The sequence below is a fragment of the Bubalus bubalis genome, chromosome 6 (assembly GCF_019923935.1).
Source record: "Bubalus bubalis isolate 160015118507 breed Murrah chromosome 6, NDDB_SH_1, whole genome shotgun sequence".
Lineage (NCBI taxonomy): Eukaryota > Metazoa > Chordata > Mammalia > Artiodactyla > Bovidae > Bubalus > Bubalus bubalis.
The window spans coordinates 77897575-77920121 of record NC_059162.1 but is presented as its reverse complement, the minus strand read 5'-3'; the positions used below and the strand labels follow the sequence as shown (position 1 = coordinate 77920121).

General features: G+C 39.7%; 2 protein-coding genes across 2 annotated transcripts in view; both read right to left on the bottom strand.

Annotated features, from left to right (window-relative positions):
- Window positions 1-13067, bottom strand: part of SLC35D1 (solute carrier family 35 member D1) — a 79818-nt gene extending 66751 nt beyond the window's left edge. Inside the window, exon 1 of the mRNA XM_044944874.2 lies at window positions 13014-13067. Coding sequence (XP_044800809.1) covers window positions 13014-13036 — 23 coding nt within the window. The 5' untranslated portion in view covers window positions 13037-13067. The remainder of the gene's footprint in view (window positions 1-13013) is intronic.
- A 2602-nt stretch (window positions 13068-15669) lies between these two features.
- The window catches only part of C6H1orf141 (chromosome 6 C1orf141 homolog), a 51137-nt gene continuing 44259 nt past the window's right edge, over window positions 15670-22547 (bottom strand). The window contains exons 7-8 of the mRNA XM_006075561.4: window positions 19356-19509; window positions 15670-17137 (exon numbers count right to left, since the gene is read on the bottom strand). Coding sequence (XP_006075623.3) covers window positions 16550-17137; window positions 19356-19509 — 742 coding nt within the window. The 3' untranslated portion in view covers window positions 15670-16549. The remainder of the gene's footprint in view (window positions 17138-19355; window positions 19510-22547) is intronic.

The following is a 22547-nucleotide window of genomic DNA, read 5'->3' as shown; positions in this document are numbered from 1 at the left end:
GGTGGGACTTGGAACTCTCACGGAGCCTGTGAGTGTGTCATTTAGCTTGCTGGTGTGTTACAAAGAGCATACACTGAGGCTCGGTCTGGTGGAAGTTGACTCATCTGCCATCTTGGACCTATTTGGTTCTAATCAGTTTACATTGTGTCCTCAGGCTATTCCATTCTTTTAAACATTGTGCCCTGCCCCCTTCCCTACTGTTTCAGAGTTGCTCACCCAATGGAATGATTGAGTTGGCAGAATGCACACATTCACCCAATTTATTGCTCCTCCCCCTGAAAAAGAGAGGAGTCAGAGAGAGAAAAATCAGTTCCCTAGTGTTCACAGTCTTTTAACAGATTAGTTCTATGCAGCCAAGACACTTGAACTAATTGCTAATACCCCTAATGAGGCTTCTCATTCCTTCTCAGTAGAGAAAAGTGGGGTAGTGGGTAGGGCAGGAAACCGTGGGTATTACCAGAGAGAAGTCCCCAGGGGAACAAGAAGAGCAGGGAAACAGGTGTTCCTAACTTTCCCTTGCCTTTTGAATTTAATCATTAAGTTGTGTTTAATCAGGGGTGTGTCTAGCACCCTTTAGAGAGGATTCAGCTATCAGTGAAGTCCTGCTCCTATATTTATGAGATTGCTCCAACAGTGTACCTTTTTTTTGGATTCTCCTGGGAATATCGCTTAATAGTGTTAATTTTGTGTTCAGAAGGCTCTAAAATATACAGTAATCATTACATAACAGAGAGGAACAAACTGATTTAGTATTGGATCTGTTCCTTTAGCTCCAACCTTTGCACTCTGTTGCCTGTGCTTAGTCATGCTGGCTCTGCACCTTTGAACAGGTTATATATAACCTGTTACCTATAACCTGAAATATACAGGATAGCCCATTCTCAAGGCTCTGCCTCCCTTGACCTTTAAAGGTGTAACACCTTTCATTCATATAGAGTTGCAAAACAGAGAATAGCAGTTGTCTTGTTGGAGGTTTATAGGAACTTCATGACCAGACCTGCCCAGACAGCTGCAAGAGCAAAGGCTTATCATATCTTCTCAGTTTACAACAAGCAGTCACATCTCCTCCCTTTTTACTATAAAATAAACCTGAGTTCTAACTCAGATAAGAGGCAGCTTGGGACATTAGTCTGCCACCTTCTAAGTCTGCTGACTTCCAGAATAAAGTCATTATTCCTTGCCCCAACACTTTGTTTCTCAATTTATTGACCTGTCATGCAGTGAGCAATACAAGCTTGGACTCAGTAACAACTACATTCCTTAAATTAATTCCGAGACCATGATGTGTCAAGATTAAAAATTTCATTTCCTATTTTATTTCCCATCTCAAATTATGGCCAGCCCACTGCCCAGTATAAGTCAACAGGGGTACTGTTATGAGATTAATACACTTTACTAAGGAAATGCTAACACAGAAATCCCCAATTTTGAATACATCACCCCCACTCTAAAATTTCTTCTGAGAAATTAAATTCAAAGATTAAAGTCCCAAAGAGATTGCAATAGCCTGACCTTGTTATAGAAACAATTTTACCTTGTCTTAGTGACCAACAATATCAAAAACTTATTTCTTGATCATGTTACATGAGGGCTATGGGTTGGCTGAGGCTCTTCTGGCCTTTGTAGGATTCAACTTGCCTTGTTTCCAGATGTCTTCTCATAGTGGACCCAGATTCAAGGAATGACCACTACTTGAGACATGCTGTTCTCATGGTGGAGGACAGGAGCAAGAAGAGCAAAGCTGAATCTTCTGAGTCACATCTGCTAACATTCTACTGATTAAAGTAAGTCCCACGACCAAGCCCACATCAGTGGAGTAGGGAAATACACTTCAACTACGGTAATCCAAGTCTATGCCCTGATCAGTAATGATGAAGAAGCTGAAGTTGAACGGTTATATGAAGAACTACAAGACCTTCTAGAACTAACACCCAGAAAAGATGTCCTTCTTATTATAGGGGACTGGAATGCAAACGTAGGAAGTCAAGCGACACCTGGAGTAACAGGCAACTTTGGCCTTGGAGTACAGAATGAAGCAGGGCAAAGGATAATAGAGTTCTGCCAAGAGAATGCACTGGTCATAGCAAACACCCTCTTCCAACAACAAAGAGAAGACTCTACGCATGGACATCACCAGATGGTCAACACCGAAATCAGATTGATTATATTCTTTGTGGCCAAAGATGGAGAAGCTCTATACAGTCAGCAAAAACAAGACCGGGAGGTGACTGTGGCTCAGATCATGAACTCCTTATTGCCAAATTCAGACTGAAATTGAAGAAAGTGGATAAAACCATTAGGCCATTCAGATACGACCTAAATCAAATCCCTTATGACTATACAGTGGAAGTGAGAAATAGATTTAAGGGAATAGATCTGATAGACAGAGTGCCTGATGAACTATGGATGGAGGTTCATGACATTGGATAGGAGACAGGAATCAAGACCATCCCCAAGAAAAAGATGCAAAAAACAAAATGGCTGTCTGGGGAGGCCTTACAAATAGCTGTGAAAAGACAGGAAGCAAAAAGCAAAGGAGAAAGGAAAGATATACCCATTTGAATGCAGAGTTCCAAAGAACAGCAAGGAGAGATAAGAAAACCTTGCTCAGCAATCAATGCAAAGAAATAGAGGAAAACAATAGAATGGAAAAGACTAGAAATCTACTCAAGAAAATTAGATGCCAAGGGAACATTTCATGCAAAGATGGGCTCAATAAAGGACAGAAATGGTAGGGACCTAACAGAAGCAGAAGATATTAAGAAGAGGTGGCAAGAATACACAGAAGAACTGTACAAAAAAGATCTTCACAACCCAGATAATCACGATGGTGTGATCACTCACCTAGAGCCAGACATCATGGAATGTGAAGTCAAGTGGGCCTTAGGAAGCATCACTATGAACAAAGTTAGTGGAGGTGAAGGAATTCCAGTGGACTATTTCAAATCCTGAAAGATGATGCTGTGAAAGTGCTGCACTCAATATGCCAGCAAATTTGGAAAACTCAGCAGTGGCCACAGGACTGGAAAAGGTCAGTTTTCATTCCAATCCCAAAGAAAGGCAATGCCAAAGAATGCTCAAACTATCTCTCAATTGCATTCATCTCACACGCTAGTAAAGTAATGCTCAAAATTCTCCAAGCCAGGCTTCAGCAATATGTGAACCGTGAACTTCCTGATGTTCAAGCTGGTTTTAGAAAAGGCAAGGGAACCAGAGATCAAATTGCCAACATCCGCTGGATCATGGAAAAAGTGAGAGTTCCAGAAAAAAACATCTATTACTGCTTTATTGACTATGCCAAAGCCTTTGACTGTGTGGATCACAATAAACTGTGGAAAATTCTTCAAGAGATGGGAATACCAGACCACCTGACCTGCCTCTTGAGAAACCTGTAGGCAGGTCAGGAAGCAACAGTTCGAACTGGACATGGAACAACAGACTGGTTCCAAATAGGAAAAGGAATACGTCAAGGTTGTATATTGTCACCCTGCTTATTTAACTTATGTGCAGAGTACATCATGAGAAACGCTGGGCTGGAGGAAGCACAAGCTGGAATCAGGATTGCTGGGAGAAATATCAATAACCTCAGATATGCAGATGACACCACCCTTATGGCAGAAAGTGAAGAAGAACTAAGAACCTCTTGATTAAAGGTGAAAGAGGAGAGTGAAAAAAGTTGGCTTAAAGCTCAATATTCAGAAAACTAAGAAAATGGCATCCGGTCCCGTCACTTCATGGCGAATAGATGGGGAAACAGTGGACACAGTGGCTGACTTTATTTTTCTGGGATCCAAAATCGCTGAAGATGGTGATTGCAGCCATGAAATTAAAAGATGCTTACTCCTTGGAAGGAAAGTTATGACCAACCTGGACAGCATATGAAATAGCAGAGACATTACTTTGCCAACAAAAGTCCATCTACTCAAGGCTATGGTTTTTCCAGTGGTCATGTATGGATGTGAGAGTTGGACTATAAAGAAGGCTGAGTGCCGAATAATTGATGCTTTTGAACTGTGGTGTTGGAGAAGACTCTTGAGAGTCCCTTGGACTGCAAGGAGATCCAATCAGTCCATCCTAAAGGAGATCAGTCCTGGGTGTTCTTTGGAAGGACTCATGTTGAAGCTGAAACTCCCAATACTTTGGCCACTTGATGAGAAGAGGTGACTCATTTGCAAAGACCATGATGCTGGGAAAGATTGAGGGCAGGAGGAGAAGGGGACGACAGAGGATTAGATGGTTGGATGGCATCACTGACTCAGTGTACATGGGTTTGGGTAGACTCCAGGAGTTGGTGATGGACAGGGAGGCCTGGTGTGCTGTGGTTCATGGGGTCGCAAAGAGTCAGACATGACTGAGCGACTGAACTGAACTGATGAAGATACATGGGAAAAGTTAGGAGGAAATCAGTAACTGTGAACCAATTGGAAATATTGTAAACAAGTGTTTAAAATTTTTGCCTTTATGAATTAAAATCTCCAACCTCTACTTCTCTCCCATCTTTCTTACCTTGTCTTCTGCCCTATCTCTCTGACTTCTGCACTCGTCTGCTTTTAAGGGATCATGTGATTATATTAAGGCCACCAATAATTCTGAATAATCTCCATATTTGAGGTCAGATGGTTAATAACCTTAAATCTGCCTTCAAAGTCCTTTCACAGTTGTATCTTATTAGTGTTGGAAAAACAAAGGTTGGGAATCTTGGGGAGACATCTTTGAAATTCTACTTACCACACTGGCTTCAATAGTGAAGTAAGAAAAGTTATTTGTGAACTCATCTAGTCCTGGGGCATGTCACTGCCTTCTAGGAAATTAGTGTTATTCAAATTATCCATTTCTAGACGTCAGTTCTGAGCATTTCTTTTTTGATAGGAAATCAATCCACTTTTATTTTTTAGATTTTCAAATGTGTTGGCATAAATCTGCATGTAATATTTCTTACAATTCTTTTGCTTGCTCCTATATTTATGGTTATAGGAGCATAAACTAATCAGACTGATCACATGGGCCACAGCCTTGTCTAACTCAATGAAACTGTGAGCCACACTTTGTAGGGCCACCCAAGACAGACGGGTCATGGCGGAGAGTTCTGATAAAACAAGGTCCACTGGTGAAGGGAATGGCAGACCACTTCAGTATTCTTGCCTTGAGAACCCCATGAACAGTATGAAAAGGCAAAAAGAAAGGACACTGAAAGATGAACTCCCCAGGTCGGTAGAGGCCCAATATGCTACTGGAGAAGACTGGAGAAACAATTCCACTTATTTCTGGAGAAAGAATGAAGAGATGTAGCCAAAAAGAAAACAACACCCAGTTGTTGATGTGACTGGTGATGGAAGTAGAGTCTGATGCTGTAAAGAACAATATTGCATAGGAACCTGGAATGTTAGGTCTATGCATCAAGGTAAACTGGAAGTGGTCAAACAGGAGATGGCAAGAGTGGACATCAACATTTTAGGAATCAGTGAATTAAAATGGAATGGAATGGGCAAATTTAATTCAGATGACCATTATATCTACTACTGTGGGCAAGAATCCCTTAGAAGAAATGGAGTAGCCCTCATAGTCAACAAAAGAGTCCTAAATGCAGTACTTGGGTGCGGTCGCAAAAATGACAAAATGATCTCTGTTTCCAAGGCAAAGCATTCAATATCACAGTAATCCAAGTCTATGCTCCAACCACTAATACCAAAGAAGCTGAAACTGAACGGTTCTATGACGACCTACAAGACCTTCCAGAAGAAACACCCCCATAAGATGTCCTTTTCATCATAGGGGACTGGAAAGTAAAAGTAGGAGTCAAGAGATACCTAGAGTAACAGGCAAGTTTGGCCTTGGAGTACAAAATGAAGCAGGGCAAAAGCTAACAGAGTTTTGCCAAGAGAATACACTGGTCATAGAAAACACTCTCTTCCAGCAATACAAGAGATGACTCTACAGATGAACATAACCAGATGGTCAATACAGAAATCAGATTGATTATATTCTTTGCAGCCAAAGATGGAGAAGCTCTATACAGTCAGCAAAAACAAGACCGGGAGCTGACTATGGCTCAGATGAACTCCTTATTGCAAAATTCAGACTTAAATTGAAGAAAGTACGGAAAACCCCTAGACCATCCAGGTATGACTTAAATCAAATTCCTTATGATTATACAGTGGAAGTGACAAATAGACTCAAGGGTTTAGATCTGACAGAGTGCCTGAAGAGGCACTCTATGGATGGAGGTTCATGGCATTGTACAGGAGGCAGTGATCAAGACCATCCCAAGAAAAAAAATTCAAAAAGGCAAAATGGTTATATGAGGCGGCCTTACAAATAGCTGAGAAAAGAAGAAAAGCAAAAGGCAAAGGAGAAAAGGAAAGATATACCCATTTGAATGCAGAGTTTCAAAGAATAGCAAGGAGAGATAAAGAAGCCTTCCTCAGTGATCAATGCAAAGAAATAGAGGAAAACAATAGAATGGGAAAGACTAGCAGTCTCTTTAAGAAAATTAGAGATACCAAGGGAATATTTCATGCAAAGGACAGAAATGGTATGGACCTTTCAGAATCAGAAGATATTAAGAAGAGATGGTAAGAATACACAGAAGAACTATACAAAAAAGATCTTCATGACCCAGATAACCACAATGGTGTGATCACTCACCTAGAGCCAGAAAAACTGGAATGCAAAATCAAGTGGGCCTTACAAAGCATCACTGCAAATAATGCTAGTGGTGGTGATGGAATTCCAGCTGAGCTATTTCAATCCTAAAAGATTATGCTGTGAAAGTGCTGCACTCAATATGCCAGCAAATTTGGAAAACTCAGCAGTGGCCACAGGACTGGAAAAGATCAGTTTTCATTCCAATCCCAAAGAAAGGCAATGCCAAAGAGTGTTCAAACTACCACACAATTGCACTCATCTCACAAGCTAACAAAGTAATGCTCAAAATTCTCCAAGCCAGGCCTCAATGGTATGTGAACCAAGACCTTCCAGATGTTCAAGCTGGTTTTAGAAAAGGCAGAGGAACCAGAGATCAAATTGCCAACATCCATTGGATCACAGAAAAAGTGAGAGAGTTCCAGAAAAACATCTATTTCTGCTTTATCGACTATGCCAAAGCCTTTGACTGTGTGGATTACAACAAACTGTGAAAAATTCTTAAAATGATGGGAATACCAGACCTCCTGACCTGCCTCCTGAGAAATCTGTATGCAGGCCAAGAAGCAACAGTTAGAACTGGACATCAAACAATGGACTGGTTCCAAAATGGGAAGGGAGTTCGTCAAGGATGTATATTCTCATCCTACTTATTTAACCTATACACAGATTACATCAAGTGAAATGCCTGGCTGGATGAGGCACAAGCTGGAATCTATATTGAAGGGAGAAATATCAAAATAACCTCAGATATGCAGATGACACCACCCTTATGTCAGAAAGCAAAGAGGAACTGAAGAGCCTCTTGATGAAAGGGAAAGTGGAGAGTGAAAAAGGTGGCTTAAAACTCAACATTCAAAAAACTAAGATTGTTGAGGTCCTTTAATAGACCAGAACCTGGTGGTCTGGAGTCAATGATAAGAAAGTAAAAGAGAGAGCGAGAGGCTGATATTCCTTGGTTTACACAGAAAACCAATAAAGCCCTTTGACACAGGGCTTGCACTGCTACACGTAGGCATTAGGTGCCCTCTTGAGGTGGGTGAAGGCACAGTGTGCCTTCCGAGAGGGTCTTAGAAGCCCAGGCAAGAAAGTGAGCTCAGTGGACCTCTGTGCTCCAAAGAATTAGCCTGAAAGAGAGAGAGAAAGAAAGAAAGACAGACACGGGGACCCAAACTCTGATGGAGTGAAGGTGTTTTATTCAACATAGTGTGGGTATATATACTGTCTTGCTGCTGCTACTGCTAAGTCACTTCAGTCGTGTCCGACTCTGTGTGACCCCATAGATGGCAGCCCACCAGGCTGCCCCGTCCCTGGGATTCTCCAGGCAAGAACACTGGAGTGGGTTGCCATTTCCTTCTCTAGTGCATGAAAGTGAAAAGTGAAAGTGAAGTCGCTCAGTCATGTCCAACTCTTAGCGACCTCATGGGCTGCAGCCTACCAGGTTCCTCTGTCCTTGGGATTTTCCAGGCAAGAGTACTGGAGTGGGGTGCCATTACCTTCTCCATATACTGTCTTACAAGTTAGGTATTTTCAGCAGAGATAAAAATAAAAAGTCCAGACTTACAAATTATCATAAGGCAATCCATATCAAAGAGAGAGGGTTGTAAATAATCACTTTTACCATATGGTTCATAAAAAGGAAGAGGGTTGTAAATAGTTACTTATCACTGTATGCAAAAACTCACGAAGGAAATGCATACATTCTTCCGCTCCTTGGAGTAGTCTGCTACTCCACTTAATTCCTGAATATTCAGGAATTAATAAGGGACAGAGGATTCATGACAGATCCAAAACAGCACACAGGAAGCCTCCTGTTAAATGCTTCCTGACATAAGATCATGGCATCCAGTCCCATCACTTTATGCAAATAGATGGGGAAACATGAAAACTGTGGCACACTTAATTTTCTTGGGCTCCAAAATCACTGCAGATAGTGACTGTAGCCATGAAAGTAAAAGATGCTTGCTCCTTGGAAGAAAAGCTATGACCAACCTAGACAGCATATTAAAAAGCAGAGACTTTACTTTGCCCACAAAAGTCTGTCTAGTCAAAGCTGTGGTTTTTCCAGTAGTCATGTATGGATGTGAGAGTTGGACCGTAAGGAAAGCTGAGCCCCAAAGAATTGATGCTTTTGAACTGTGGTGTTGGAGAAGACTCTTGAGAGTCCCTTGGACTGCAAGGAGATCAACCAGTCCATCCTAAAGGAGATCAGTCCTGGGTGTTCACTGGAAGGACTGACGAAGCTGAAGCTCCAACACTTGGACCACCTGATGTGAAGAAATGACTCATTTGAAAAGACCCTGATGCTGGGAAAGATTGAAGGCAGGAAGGGAAGGGGACGACAGAGGATGAGGTAGCTGGATGGCATCACCAACTTGTTGGACATGAGTTTGAGCAAGCTCCAGGAGTTCATAATGAACAGGGAGGCCTGGTGTGCTGCATTCCATAGGGTCACAGAGTCAGACATGACTGAGTGACTGAACTGAATCTCTATCATTGTTTCTTTTCTCATTCATAATTATATTCCTTTTTTTGCTCCTTTCTCTTAAATCAGGTTTGAGAATAGCTTATCTGTTTTAGTGTATTTTATTTTTTAAAACAGTAGAAATTATTTATTTATATATCTTTCATTTATGGCTGTGCTGGCTTTTAGTTGCTGTGTGGGCCTTCCCTAGTTGTGGTAAAAGGGGAATACTCTCTAGTTGTGGTGCAGAGGCATTTCATTGCAGTGGCTTCTCTTGTGAAGTATGGGCCCTGGGCACTCAGGCTCACTAGTCGCCACTCCCAGGCTCTAGAGCATAGCCTCAGTAGTTGTGGTGGGCTTAGCTTCTCCATGGCAGGCATGATCCTCCTGGATCAGGGATGGAACCCATGTCTCCTGTATTAGCAGGCAGATTCTTTACCACTGAGTCACCAGAAAAGTCTCATTTTCGTGTATTTTAAAAACAAACACACAAAACAATAACTTTTGCTCTTATTTACCCTTTTATATATTTTTTAATGTGTTTTCTATTTTCCAAAATAAGAACCTTGGGATCCTTTTCATTGAAATCTTTTCATTAAGAAGAAAGAAGAAAAATAATAAAAGGAAGAAGAAGAAAGGAGGAGATGAGAGAGGAAAAAACAAGAAATGTAACTTTTGTTTTAAGCTATTGTGCCATAAAGTTTGAAATGAAGTGGCTTCTTTTTCATTATTTTTTACTTTATAGTTTGAGTTTTGTTTTCTTCTTTATCCTTTATTTTTAAAGCAGTTAATACATTTGGATTCTGTTTCATTTTGATTGTTTTTTATTGAGTTATTTTTTTAAAGTTCTCTACATTTGTTAAAAAGAAAAAAAAAAAAAAACAAGTGTTTCTGTGTAGCCCTGCACATAATTCATTTTCTATGGACAAGCTCAAAAATTTATTTTCTCTGTTTCAGAAAAACAGAGAAACAAGAGTCTATATTCATTAATTTTATTAATTGCATTATATAATTACTCTGTATCCATACTTTTTTTTGTTTTACCTGTTTAACTCTTAAAGAAGTGAATTTATGTCTTCCACAATAATTTTATTTTTATTACATTCTCCTGAGATTTCTAATAGCTTTTGTTTTCTATAACTAGCTGTTTTGTTGTTTGGTACATATATAGTGCACCAAAGATGCTGTTATATCTTATACAGATAGCGTGTTTCTATTATTACATAAGGTATAAGGTCCTTCTTTGTCACATTTATTGTTTCTAATCTTAAATTTTAACATGTGATATTAATAATTCCACTGCAGCTTCTCTTTGTTTCATTAGTCTGGTATCTCTGTCTCCATTCCTTTATTTTCAAGCTTCTTTTTATTGCTTTAACTATATTTCTTATAAACAGAATATATTCATCCCTTTGTATCAAGGGGATTGGTTTCAGGACCTCCTATGGATACCAAAACCTATGGATGCTCAACTTCCTTATATAAAATAGGGTAGTATTTGTGTAAAACCTATGTACATCCTCTCATACACATTAAATCATCTCTAGATTACTTACATGGAGAAGGCAATGGCACCCCACTCCAGTAGTCTTGCCTGGAAAATCCCATGGACGGAGGAGCCTGGTGGGCTGCAGTCCATGGGGTCGCTAACAGTCGGACACGACTGAGCGACTTCACTTTCACTTTTCACTTTCATACATTAAAGGAGGAAATGGCAACCCACTCCAGTGTTCTTGCCTGGAGAATCCCAGGGACGGGGGAGCCTGGTGGGCTACCATCTATGGGGTTGCACAGAGTTGGACATGACTAAAGTGACTTAGCAGCAGCAGCAGCAGCAGATTACTTACAATACCTAATACGATGTGAATGCTATGAAAATATTTGTAAGTATAATGTAAATGCTGTGTAAATAGCTGCTGATGCTAGGCAAATTCAAGTTTTGATTTTTGGAACTTTTCAGAATTTTTTTAAAATAAGACTTTCTATTTGTGGTTGGTTGAATTCACAGATGTAGAACCCATGTATACATAGAGCTGATTGTATAATTAAGTGTTATTTTTTTTAAACTCAGTCTGAGAGTCTCTGTTTTGTAAAGGGAAAATCCAGGCATTCCCCTGGTGGTACAGTGGATAAGAATCTGTCTGCCAATGCAGGGGACATGGGTTCGATCCCTGTTCTGGGAAGATTCCACGTGCTTCAGAGCAACTAAGCCCATGTGCCACAACTACTGAGCCCACACACAGCAACTACAGAAACCTGAGTGCCTAGAGTTAGGGCTCCGCAACAAGAGAAGCCAACCACAGTGAAGCCTTCACACCTCAATGAAGAGCAGCCCCTGCTCGCTGCAACTAGTGTAGCCAAAAATAAATGAGTAAATTTTTAAAAAATAAAGGGAAAATTCAAGCAATTCAAATGTAGTATGACAGATATTTGATACCAATATTTTATGATTTTATATCATGTTCTTTTTCATTTTTCTTATATTTTATAAATTGCATTTCCCCTTATTTTGGAAGCTTTCTTATATTTTCTACTCAATTAATAGTTACCTATTCTATCAATTCAGATTGTGATTGAGAGTCATACACACAACCAGTATTTTGTGTGTGTGTGTGATATACTTGAATCTTCTTTAGTGCTTTTTATTATTTTTTTAAATCAAATTATCCCTGTCTCCTCCAGAATCTTAATCTGTTCTACTTATTTTATAGCTGATTGCTAAATGAGCTAGACTTGGCAGGATAAGCAAACAGGAAAAAAACTTCTTTTTTTCAATTTTTTTCTCACTGCTAATCCTACAAAATTACTATGTTTGTTTATTCCTCTCCATCCCTAGGTGAAACCTCTATCAGTTCTCAGGCCCTTTTCCCTGTTATGTCCTGCCTGGATGGCCACTATCTGCTTGCTGTGACCCTTTAGATGGGTTGCTATTTTTCTTATATGGCTCTGAGAAGCTTAGGTCTGTTTATGGCAGCATTTAGTGACCACAGCTGTGTAAATGGTAGAAGGTAAAGTCCTTCTCATTATGTGCTGGTACTATAAAAGCAAGTAGAATATCATCCTCTGCTGAGGCATCTCAAGGAAAACTTCTCTGAGTTCCAGGTTTTTTCATAGGTTTAGTGTTTTCTTCTTAGTCTCCTGGGGACCAACAAGACCAGGAACACTTACAGAGAACCAGAGACAATCTTTCCCTGGGATAATCTACAGATTCCAACTGCCAGCCAGTCCCTAGACACAGCACAATTTCCATTATTGCCTTCTAACTCAGAGACTGGTCTCCAGAGCCATATTCAGATCTCAGCATTAGAACGGAAACCTTGTCTAAACTTGCACCCCACTTCTTGCAGATCCCAGCATCTGTTTGGCTAAGGAGATAATAGATTAAAGCTGGGAGTAGAAGAGAAAGGTGGTGAGCTTATATCACCATCTTCCCACAACCCACTGCTCCCAGCTGTCTAGCTATTTCAATGGCCAATGCTCGGTGAAATGGAATTTTTAAATTAAGTTAGTGCCCTTCTAAAGAATAAAACTCACATGCTGCGGCAGAAACTTCCAAAAATAACATACAAAATCCTCAGTTCTAATTTAAGTCTACTTTGGGCTAAAGTCTGAAGACTGACTGTAGTTAGGTTTAGCCTCTAATTTAGAAAAGGTTGTAGTAAGAGACCTTTGGGAATCTTTTAAGAAGTTGCCGGGGTCCAGCCCCAGCTGATCCAGGGTATTCGAAGGAGAGAAGGCATAGGCGAGGGTCAGGAAACAACTGCTTAATTACACTTTAATTAAGGATACAAAGAGTAATAGAATAAGGATAGCTCAGTGAGGAAATTCAGTGGAGAAAAGAGGCTGAGTAGCTTGGTTTACGCGGGAGACCAATAAAACTTCAAGACAAGAAGTTTGCACCACTTACGTAGGCCGCAGGCGTCCTTCCATTCTCCCGAAGGAGAGGAGACACTGAGGCCTCCCCGGTCGGATCTTAGAAGCCCAGGCATAATTAGCAAGCATGGTGGGTTCCGCGGTCCAGATGGAGACTCAGCCAGAATTTGAAAGAGAGCGACATGGGGAGATCAAGTTTCAGTGAACAAGGCCTGCACTTTATTTTCCAAAGTAGTTTTTATACCTTAAGTTGTGCATAGAGGATAATGGGGGAAGGGGTGGAGTCATGCAAGGACAGCAGTTCCTGGTCCTAATCGAAGCCAGGCTTTCAAACTTATCATATGCAAAAGTTCAGGTGAATTACATCATCTTCTGGCCCGGAGGCCTGTTAACATTTTAAGAAACTTATTTTTCTCTAAAGGTGATTATTCCAAAGTCAGGCACCAGCCTCCAAAAAAGCATTGGACAAAGCTGCATTTTACATTTCTATACACCCATTATATCAATCAATACACTGCCAAGGACACAGTAGGTAAGGAGTATGGAGACTTAGCAGCAAACATTGGCCCAACAAGTGAAAAACCCTTCACCAATACAATTTCTAATCAATCTTTTAACTACTCAAAGGAATCTGTGTTTAGGCAGTTTAGAACATCTCCTGCCTCTCACAGTTGGGAGGCTCTGAACAATCACATGTGGCCGGAAAAACCTATTCAGGCAGGCTAGAGGATTTCCAAAGGAGTTTGTAGGTTAAACACTGTCACACCAGGAATTATTAACTGGAGCTGTAAGCTAACTCTTTTTTCAGAGAGAGGTAGTGGGGGACAGCCCCCCGTAAAGTCAGAGGTGTAGGTGAAAGCACAAAGCAGAAAGTAGGCAGACTCTGGTTTGGGGGTAGATGCTCGAGAATTTCCAGGGGGACTCCTGAGGCTCGATCCCGCCTTTGCGTATGCCGAGCCTCCTTCCTCATGACCTTTGTCATGGGCGGAGTTCCTTACGCTGGCTCCCGGCAGTGATAGAATTACAGTTGAGCTATTCCAGATCCTGAAAGATGATGCTGTGGAAAGTGCTGCACTCAATATGCAATATGCACAAAATATGCAATATGCCGGCTCCCGGCAAGAAGTTATTCTTACATTAAGAGCAGGGGAAAGGATGGGCTTCCCCAGTGGCTCAGATGGTAAAGAATCTGCCTGCAATGCAGGAGACCATGGTTTGATCCCTGGGTTGGGAAGATCCGCTGGAGAAGGGAATGGCAATCCACTCCAGTATTCTTGCCTGGAAAATTCTAAGGATAGAGGAGCCTGGTGGGCCATGGTCCACGGGGTCACAAAGATTCGGGCACAACTGAGCAACTAGCACACACACTTACATTAAGAACAGGAGAAAGGATGGGAATAAAAGGGGAATTATAAATAAATGCTTACCATACTCAAGAGACTCCACATTGTTTATTTAATCTTTAAAACAAAAGTGAAAGTGAAAGTCATTTTTTTGTATCTGACTCTTTGTGATCCCGTGGACTATACAGTTCATGGAATTCTCCAGGCCAGAATGCTAGAGTGGATAGCCTTTCTCTTCTCCAGGGGATCTTCCCAACCCAGTGATCAAACCCAGGTGGATTCTTTACCAGCTGAGCCACAAGCGAAGCCCAGTCTTTAAAATAATCATACTGTAAATCAATGTATTGTTGTCCTCATCTTAAGGCAGGAATATAGAAAAGTGAGACTCAGATAGTTGACATTATTTGTCCAAGTTGACTCGTAACTGCCCAGATTCAGGGTCTACACCTGTTTCTCGTGTACTGAATATCAGGAAACCCTGCCATCATTACTTGTGCTATTACTAGGTATATTTTCTATTTCTTGTCATTTTTACTGTTAGTGGCTAAGAGTCTGTGTTTTCTCTTCTGAGACCGCAGGGTAATTAGGGAAACTATTTTGCTTTGCAGTAAGCTGTCGGGATTACTTCAGTGAATATGGTGGTGGGGTGGAGATAGGGGGAGAATGGATAAAGCAAGCAAAGAGAACAAGGTCAATCTCTGTTTTCTGAAAAGAAAGGTGACTTCATGACTTTGAGCTGCAGCTGCTGCTGCTTCTCCTCTCCACCAGTAATCAAAAGAAAGGTAATTAGCCAGGAAAATTTGTGTGTTCCCGCTCTATTACTACCCACTCCAGTGTTCTTGCCTGGAGAATCCCAGGGATGGGGGAGCCTGGTGGGCTGTGCGTCTATGGGGTCGCACAGAGTCGGACACGACTGAAGCGACTTAGCAGCAGCAGCAGCAGCAGCAGCTCTATTACTTCTTACATAACTGAACCCACCACCTTATCTTGAATCTTTATTCTCTTGTTCTTCTCTCATTTACAGAGTCTCCAATTAACATTCTCTTTCCTCCATCTTCATTTTCTCTCCTTGTCATCCTATTTGAGAACCAAAATCTGCTTCTACTCATGAAGAGAATGCCCAAGAGTAGCATTGATGCCACACAATACAGTGGAAACAGAGGCAGTACAGTGGAAACCCGCACAAGTTCACTTCCTCATTCTTGAAAGTTTCCGCTGCTTCTGCTGCTGCTGCTGAGTCGCTTCAGTTGTGTCCGGCTCTATGCGACCCCATAGACGGCAGCCCACCAGGCTCCTCTGTCCCTGGGATTCTCCAGGCAAGAGTACTGGAGTGGGGTGCCGTTGCCTTCTCCGGAAAGTTTCCGAAAGACCTCCAAAACCTTCCTTTAACTGAAATGCTTCTAATTAACCTACTTCTCAAGTGCTAACAGTTAGGACTTTAAAAAAGAAAAGTCCTTTAACAAGTAGATTACCAATGAACTCCTGAAATGCGACTTGTTTCTGAGTTCTGCTTTTTTACTGTTTGAGTTAATGAGAAGTTAATGAATAAATAGAATAGCAACTGATTTAAAATTTTAGATTTTTCATAGGATTTACTACCAAAATTATTTACTTACTAAGGATCAGTTGTGCTTTTTAATTGTTTAACAATTCAGAAAAAAGTCAAAGTCACACTTGATAAAGGCATTATATATAGTAAAGAAGTTTCAACATTTACTAACAAAAAGATATTTGAAATTTTGAAAAGCCTTTTAATTTCATGAATTGCTAATATAATATTGTAATTGTTTCCATCAATTATATAAAATGCTTTTATACAATTAATTCCACATCTATCAAGTTAATGGTATATTGTTTTATTTGATATCCAGTTATGGAACAAAGTTTTTGATGTTATTTGGCTTCCAATAGCAAATATCCAGAGTCAGTCTATACCATTCTTGGTCCTGAATCATACTTAACTGTAGGAATGCTGATGACTGAGGAATCTAATTGAGATAAGAGAAATTTCTGAACTAGTTCCTCTTGGTGATCATTATTTCCTAATTTTATCCTCTTATTTACTAAAAATATTATATTAATGTTGGTTTGTAATTTCAACTTCTATGCTTTGTTCTCTTCTACCATCCACTAGAATACTACCATTTAGACAAGAATTTCTTCTATGATCTTCTAACTTTGTTATTTGCTTCTTGTTACCCCCCAAAAACAATATTTTATGAGGTGCTTATTTTTTACTTGACAAGTTTAACAAATCATCCAATGGTGTTACATTATTTATTTTATGGACTTTGAGTATATTTCTTGAAGGCTTTGAGTAATATTTGAAAGGTGAGGCACTGAATTCACTCATTGGTTTTACTGTAGAAAACATTTTTTCATATTTTCCAGTTTTAGCACTTATTTCTTGAATAACAGTTTTATCAAGGAAACCCACAAATTTTTTTGTTAAGCTAGAAAATGTCTGTGAAAAATTATAGAGTTTATCCCAAGATATGTTTTCGAATGTCTGCTTCCTAGTTTTCTTCCTTGGTTTATCATCTACAACCCTATCGCTGACTTCAAAAGATATTGCTGGTATATCTTTCTTCTGTGTTGTAGGCAGAGTTCTTTGGGTTTTGGAAGGAGTAATAGATTGATCTCTAGCTACAGATTTAAGCATTTCACAATTTCTTTCTAAAACAACATTTGATCTTTCATATGGGCTGCCATTTCCATTTTTCATAAAATGGGGAGGAAGCCTATTTTTTGTCAAAAGTAACATTTGTACATATCCAGCCTCATGGAACATTATGGGATTTGTATCATTTTTCCCCTGTGGATTAAGGAAAAGAGTCTTTGTTATCTGTCTATTGAGGCAAGAAGGCTAAGTAGTTTAAAACATAAAATAAAATGGCAAAATATTCTAAAAGTAACTACATAGAAGTTTTTAGTATAAGCAATAATAGTATTTAAACCTAACAAAGATATCTTTGTGTGTTATACACTTCCTTCTCTTAGTACTCTGTTGCAATGCTAGGGTAAAATCTGAACTTCTGGCCTCCTAAAATTCTTCCTGAAATAGGGTGAGATGTAAAGAAATGTTTGCTGCTGTCACTAGGTAATATGACATTTGGTAACATGGAACATTGTCCTGGCATTTCTTAGGTTTCCATGCCCAGAAATAAGCAGCATACTAAACAATAGATTGAGTCAAAGATCAGAAGAAACTGATTACATAACTGATTATAAGCCAAAATTACAAAGTCTGAATATCCTAATAAATTCAGAAAGTGTAAAATTTTCTTTAAAAGACTTACATTTGTTATTCTATCCCAACATATAGCACAATTTAGCATAATAAAAAGTGCTCAATATATTATATCTGTGAAATAAAAGAGCCAAAGTAGTAGATTGACTTAAAAATAGACTATTTTTACCACAGTAGTAGCAAAATCTGTATGTATGATCTACTCACTGAACTCTCTTACACATTTCCATTATAAGATAAAAAAGATTAAATCCACAGATTAGTCATCAAATATAAATATTACCAGTATATAGTTTGTAAACTTTAAGTCAGTGATTGCTACTTTTCTTTTAGAAATATAATTAACAAAGTAAAAAATTAATGATCATCTAATTGTATATTAATGACCTTAGTGTGAAAGGCATATTAATACTTATGATTACTGAAAAAAATGACAAAAGATCTAGTTTTTTAATCCACTGGTGATGCCAATGTTACCTATTTAGCCATAGTAGTAGAGGTTTGTCAAATTTTTGGTCTGTCCAATACCTTAGGGAATGTACCCTTGCATACATGTTCAGTCCCTGAGTCTGTCTGACTCTTTGTGACCCCAAGGACTGCAATCCACCAGGTTCCTCTGTCCATGGGATTTCTGGGGGAAGAATATTGGAGTGGGTTGCCATTTCCTTCTCCAAGGGATCTTCCTGACCCAGGGATCGAACTCTCATCTCCTGTATTGCTGGCAGATTCTTTACCACTGAGCCACCAGGGAAGCCCAATGTACCCTTGCTGCTGCTGCTAAGTCGCTTCAGTCGTGTCTGACTCTGTGCAACCCCATAGACGGAAGCCCACCAGGCTCCCCCATCCCTGGGATTCTCCAGGCAAGAACACTGGAGTGGGTTGCCATTTCCTTCTCCAATGCATGAAAGTGAAAAGTGAAAGGGAAGTCTCTCAGTCGTGTCCGACTCTTAGCGACCCCATGGACTACAGCCCACCAGGCTCCTCCATCCATGGGATTTTCCAGGCAAGAGTACTGGAGTGGGGTGCCATTGCCTTCTCCGAATGTACCCTTAGGTAGAGGCAAAAACTCGCTTTATCAGCTTCCCTTAAGGTTAGGGCATAGGCATGTGGCCTAGGCTCTGCCACTTGGATACACTTAAGACAGTCTTCAGTTCAGAAAAAGCAAGCACTGTGAAAAGCAGGCATTGCAAAAACTGTTCTAGTGAGGCTGGTGATAGATATAGTTAGCTGAAAGGCAGCAGTGGGCAAAGTTCTTAGAAGAAGTGTCTACTGCCCAGCATCAGAATTGTAAACTTCTTTTGTCTGTGACAAGAGCATGGGCCCCAGTAGAGCAAGCTGCGGCTGTAATAGGGTGAGTCCTGATTGGATAGCTTTCCGGCCATATTGTCTGTCCAGCATTCCTAGAGACTCTGAGCTACTAAATCACCTTTAATAAAAGCTTCTTCTGGTTAAAATAGAATAGATTGATAGAAAATGAAACATAATCAACTCATTTAAAAAAAAACACCATCTTTGCTTTATATTTCTTTTTTAATCAAGAAAATTTGATAAATCCTTCATAAAAGGAAAACACAAATTTTTCAGCTGGTGCCAAGGAATCCTCTGGTTGGGAATGGAGTTCTAAAAAGAATATTAAGAATCCATGTTGTTGTCACTTCAGAATATGAAGCCAAAAGGTAAGAAGAATTTATCAAAGATTCTGGTCACTAGGATACAATATGCCTACAAGTAGTAATAACACATAAGTTTACTGAACAGTAGTATAAATAGATGTTTTTATTACCGTGTGAGAAGTTATTGTCTTTACCAGACCAATGTCGATTATCTTGGCATCTGGCTTTATCAGTTCATCCTCAAAGCACAATGGGAGCAGGCTTTTCTGTCTTACTGAATACTCATTTAGTTGATCATTTCTGATGGATTCATTTTCTTTTGTACTAAAATAATTGAAATCAGAAGATTTTATTCTGAAAATGAGTAGAAGTTCAGCATAAATGTTTATAGGACTGGTTTCAGCTTATCACTTCTTGTCTATCTAATCCATTCCTCAAAATAACTGCTGCTAATATCTCCCTCAGATCCCCTGCCATACTTTCAACCTGATAAGACCATCATTTGCTGCTTGGTTTGTGTTAGAAAAAAGCAAAAGCAGGGGTGGAAGCAAAGCAGTAATACGTGTGTCTCTTTGGTTTTTGAGTGGGGAGGAAGTACATTATGTAGATTGAGGAGACCAGCAAAGGAAGACAGGTATATTTGCCACATCTTGTTGAGATTCTGGGACAATAGTTCTTTTCCAGGAGCTTCCTGCCAACACAGGGTCACCTTAGCTTTATTATCAGGATGAAATGATGTGGTCAGGCAAAATAGCTTTCATTCCAGATCTCCATGGGTCCACAAGTGACATGAACACTCGGATTAGGCTTGCCAACAAGCTTACTATCACAGGGGTAAGCCACAGCAAAGGCTTCCCTTGGGTGAGGTATAAATAGACAGTCTAAGAACAGATGAAGACACAACAGGAACTCAGTGAGTTCTACTGTTCTAATGATACCTGAGAGAGGCCCGTATCCAAGTTCAGAGAGAATAGGCTGTAAGTTCATGAACCACAAGTGTCAGCAGCCACAGGACATCTAGAAATGAGGCCAGCAGTCCAAAGGCCCTGACCAAGATCGTTGGCCAAATACCTTTTTCTCAATGTCACAAAGTCCAGTGAGTCCCTCGCTCAGATACCATCATAGAAAGAAACAGAAGAGCTGTTTTAAACCTAAAGTAGCTGTGAATTTTTGCTCCAATAACATAATCTTCTGAGTGACCAAACAATTCAAGTGACTCCCTAGGTTTTTTTTTTTTTTCCCAGTTTGAGCTGAAATTTTAAAAGATTTTCATAAAAGGTACATAAGTATTATGGTATTTACAAAATATTTTGTATAAAATATTTTACATTGAAAAATAACATACAAAGTACTTGGTTTCATGCTTGATCTGTAGCAGCTGTTTAGTAAAAACAAATAAACAAAATAGAACTGGAAAAGACTGAGATCAAGAATCTAATGTTTGGCTAAGACAGATCAAACATAAAACAGGTCTTGGAGATTTTTGTTGCAGAAAGGCATTCCCGAATTTGCAAATCTCTCTAATATGTAAACTCATCATTAGTCAGTGAAAGTGAAAGCTGTTCAGTCGTGTCCAACTCTTTGCGACCCCGTGGACTATACAGTCCATGGAATTCTCCAGGCCAGAATACTGGAGTGGGTAGCCTTTCCTTTCCTCAGGGGATCTTCCCAATGCAGGGATTGAACCCAGGTATCCCGCATTGCAGGCTGATCCTTTATCAGTTGAGCCACCAGGGAAGCCCAGTAGGAAGCCTCAGATGGTTAAATACTTGGCACAGAGAGAGGTCATTTAGCATATGCAAATGGTCAGTTAGGTCTTGCCACTTGGCATGAATAAAGTGTCCAAGATTGAACTCTTCCAAATATGACTGCTGGCCACTCCAGCATTTCTCTACTTTCTTAAATATGTTCCCAGACACACATGTTGTAAGCAGTAAATTCAGCTTTTTCTCTTGCTCTCAAGTAGTTTGTATTCTATGCAATGTTTCCCTTTTTTCCACATAGTGACATTTTAGTTAATATTCTTTGTTCAGTACACCAGGATAAACACTTGAGGACACTCATAGCCTGGCTACCATAGAGCCACCTGAGCAATCTTTAAGTGCCTTAAAGATTTCAGCACACCTATAACTCTCTGAGCACAACAAATTGCCATGGTATATTAAAGTCAGTTCATTCAGTCTGTTCTGTTTTCTTCTTTACACCAATTATCTCCATGTTGGATATCTTTTCTCTTCTGTTAATATACTCTCTTGTCTAATCCAATCATATTTTTATCCTTTCATATTGCATTGCATGTGATTTTCCTAAACTTGCTCTTTAGATCCTCAGTTTGGCTTACTCCATGTTTATTCTACTCCACTACTTTTAATATATCTGTCAGTTCTGCATCAGCACTACTTATTCCTTAAAAATATTGTTAACTCTGATAGCACCATTTCATCCTCAGCAATTATCTTTTGTATTTTCAAATCTTATTTCATAGGATCTTTATTTTCTTTGATTTCTTGAGCACATGAAGCAATTATTGTCTAACTTTTCTCCTATTTCATGGGTTACACATTTTGTCAAAATGTAGCCATTAGCCATATTTTAAATTATTTCCTTTGTTTGTTGTAGAATTGTTGATAGGGGCCATGTTTTGTTTTTATTTTTTTCATCTACTTATCTTTGAATCAGGACACTTTAATCTGGCCTTGATATTATCCCCCAAATAATAGGGGTATATTTTCTTGGGATGTTCTCTCTGTTTACCTGAATATTATTAAATTCTCTCCTTAAAAATTAACAGGTAAATCCAGATATTTTTACTTTACATTATCAGTTTGGGCATTCAGCTATCTGAGTAAACTGGTGAAGGAGGTGGAGCCCTGAAAAATCATGAGGAAATTTTCCTGTGCACTGAATGTTTTGTGAAACCTCATCAATGACTCTAATTTGGTAGTAGTGGTGGGTTCTCTGTCCATTTACAGGTGAGTTGCCACTGAGTTCCAGTTTGTTACCTCTCTCTTGGGGTAAGCAACTCAGTCTGGTGAGGAATTCAGTCAAAGAATGACTGCATGGCTCTTGGACTGTTGGATGGGGGCATTTTTTTTTTTTTTTTTAAACAGTATCTAGGTGGCTATTACTCACACTTGCAAAGATGATTCCTAAAAAATTGTATCTGGTCTCTTCTGTTACCAATTCTCCTTTCAAGACCTTGTTCCTCCAAGTTAGGAGGTTTTCTCCCTAACTGAGAACATCCAAAGCAATCTTAAAAATACTGCTAACACAGACTTGGAGTGCTGTGATTTACAGTGAGGAAAGGGATCCCAAAGGGGAAGATTTCCCATATTCATATGATTCATCATTGTTTATAAACC